The sequence below is a fragment of the Cryptomeria japonica genome, chromosome 7 (assembly GCF_030272615.1).
Source record: "Cryptomeria japonica chromosome 7, Sugi_1.0, whole genome shotgun sequence".
Taxonomy (NCBI): domain Eukaryota; kingdom Viridiplantae; phylum Streptophyta; class Pinopsida; order Cupressales; family Cupressaceae; genus Cryptomeria; species Cryptomeria japonica.
This window is the reverse complement of record NC_081411.1, coordinates 59127160-59129646: the sequence shown is the minus strand read 5'-3', so window position 1 is coordinate 59129646 and position 2487 is coordinate 59127160. Positions and strand designations below refer to the sequence as shown.

Genomic DNA, 2487 nt, shown 5'->3' with positions numbered 1-2487 from the left:
CTAGAACTATCCTAAGCCATCTTAGAGACTAAGCATACCTAGATGACTTGGGTGAATTGGTTGACTCGTGTGACTTGGGGAGAACTATTGGTTGGTAGCATAATCAGTTTTTGGCATTGTAATAAGGATAGACCCCAAATCCACGGTCAAGATCTATGCTTGGGTCTACTTGGATTGACTTACATGAGATAGGCAATTGAGGCTTCCTAGTTAACTCAAGTCCCATGGGTGAATTGTGGGAACCTATCGGAAGCCAACATTTGGAAACATGATTATGACATGGTGTTCCATAAGTTCTTCAATGAACAATTTCTTAATTTTTTTTTCTTTGGCTATGATATGATAAGGTTGAACTATCAATTTGGACCTAAGGCAATCCCTGTAACCAACTCAAGAAACATAGCATGAGCTATAGCACCTTGTCAACATGAACGTTATATGACTTTCACTACCTTTGCTACGTAATCACATGAGAACATCATCTCAAATGAATAACATGTATCAGATAATGAATCAAACAAATGGAAAATTTAAATTGCACGTAACAAAATGTTTTCCTAAGTTTTCACATTCAACAATATGACTTTATTTACCGTTTCTAATGTTTAGAAGAGAAATTCACAATAATAGGAAGAACTCTAGAAAGCTATAAACGTTTAGTCCGCCCAGTACCTGTAATCCGACGGTGTTGTTGGCCACATAGATAACTTGACAAGTTTCTTAGGCATAAGAGCCAAGGCCATGGAGTCGCCGCAGTCCAACTTTTGATCTTCATCAATAACAAACATATTACCATAACCTTGAGAATCTCCTGCTTGCGGAGCGTACTTTTTCTTCTCTTCTAAGGGACGACTAAAGAATTCATTAACCATTCCTCTCATGCGATCTAACAAAGAATGAGGAATTCCATGGTTCACAACCTGGGAATCACTGCATCATCAGCACAACTACAAACCCAAATACCAAAAATCTATATGGGTTCTAACTATATATTCTGAAAGAAGTTTATGGTACCTGAAAGAAGCCCCACTCTATGCAAGCCTTAAAAAGAATGCCCATCTCCTTTTGTCTTTCATGGTTGTTAGAGGGCAAGAGAAGCTTTCCCATGTCGATTACAGGAATTGTCAAGACAGAAGAAATTAGTGTTGAAGACGGCCTTTCATCTTCTGATTTGATGTATCTCTGTGGAATATCATTGGGTTTCTTTAGTGCAAGCTCCTGCACACTCTCCGCAAGAATAAAAGTATTCTGAAATGGATTACTGAAAGATTCAGCGGCATGGTTTGCAGAGGAAGCCATTTCCAAAATTATAATGCAGTCGATGAAAACAAAGAGTAAAGTGATATGCAGAGCATTTGTGTGGTTATTATTGAGAGGTGCGATAATGTGATCCACGATGCTCAAAGTTGGGGATGCACTGTACCCACTAGACTTGGGAGTTGATATGGGGAATTGGAAGAGCAATACATCAAGGCCCCATTACCCCATCAATGTCACTAATCTACACTCATTAAAAAAAAGTATTTGGTTATATTATATAGACCCAATATAATGATACCTCATATACGTGCAACAATCTTTTTAGGAAGGATCAACTCCATTTCTGATGCCTATATCAAAACGAACAATTATTTTAATGGCCCCTCCCATTAATTTCATATCTTTTGCAATCATTAAGAAAATATTGTTGGCCATTGCTTTCAAACCATCTATTACTAGCAGTTGCAGGGGGAGTGCTTGCAACAGGAGGCCGATAGGTCTGATTGTTAAGGGAAAATGTTAGTAGATGTATTAGATTTGTTATATTGAGAAGTAAATTGTATTGTATAAGTAAATAACCAAATTCTATTAATGTCAAAAAGTTAATTGTACAGTAAGACAATTTTTGTGTACATAACCCAACCAATGGTTGTTCCCAAAGTTGAAAATTTTTCACCCACCATCCCCCATGCTAGTGTATGCAGCATGATGTACTTGAAGAAAATGTTATGAATATTGTTTTTTTTTTGTAGGCTATAATATTCCCAACCAATTGTTTTTTGTTGGACCCATAGTATTGTTTTTATCCACCCTCCATCCCCCATGCTGGTAAGAGAAACATGTTATATAGCCTTTTGTTGAATTCCATGTGATCTATACGATAAAAGACCTGCATCAATGTTTCATTTATATAAGTTAGATTTGGATAACATGTAAGTCTGGTGAAGTTAAATATTTTGAAAGTCATGAAACTTTGAAAGTCAACACTTTTTAGTAATATAATACCTTATGGATGTTTTGGTTTAAGATGTAAAAGTAAGTTAATTTTCCCAGGTGGCTATGATATAGTTATCTGCCTAATAGTATTTTGTATTCTGAAAATATTACATACCTTGATAGTAATGAGGTTGGTGTATTGGCTGTTGTTCTTTATGGCAAGCTGAATTGCTTAGTGAAGAGAACCTGAAAGTGTGAAGGGATGTTAAAGAGAGAAGGCAGTTAATAGGT

General features: G+C 36.3%; 1 protein-coding gene across 1 annotated transcript; it reads right to left on the bottom strand.

Annotated features, from left to right (window-relative positions):
- Positions 1 to 656: 656 nt before the first annotated feature.
- Positions 657 to 1299, bottom strand: LOC131057315 (oxoglutarate-dependent flavonoid 7-O-demethylase 1-like). Its single transcript, XM_057991458.2, has 2 exons — positions 1015 to 1299; positions 657 to 920 (listed from the first exon to the last, which is right to left on the bottom strand). The coding sequence occupies exons 1-2, from the start codon at positions 1297 to 1299 to the stop codon at positions 657 to 659; spliced, it is 549 nt and encodes a 182-aa protein (XP_057847441.2).
- Between the last annotated feature and the right edge of the window lie 1188 nt (positions 1300 to 2487).

Coding starts and splice junctions, on each gene's coding strand:
- LOC131057315 (XM_057991458.2), bottom strand. CDS start 1,299: ATGGCTTCCTCTGCAAACCATGCCGCTGAATCTTTCAGTAATCCATTT. Junction 921..1,014: donor TAGAGTGGGGCTTCTTTCAG/GTACCATAAACT, acceptor AGTGATTCCCAG/GTTGTGAACCATGGAATTCC.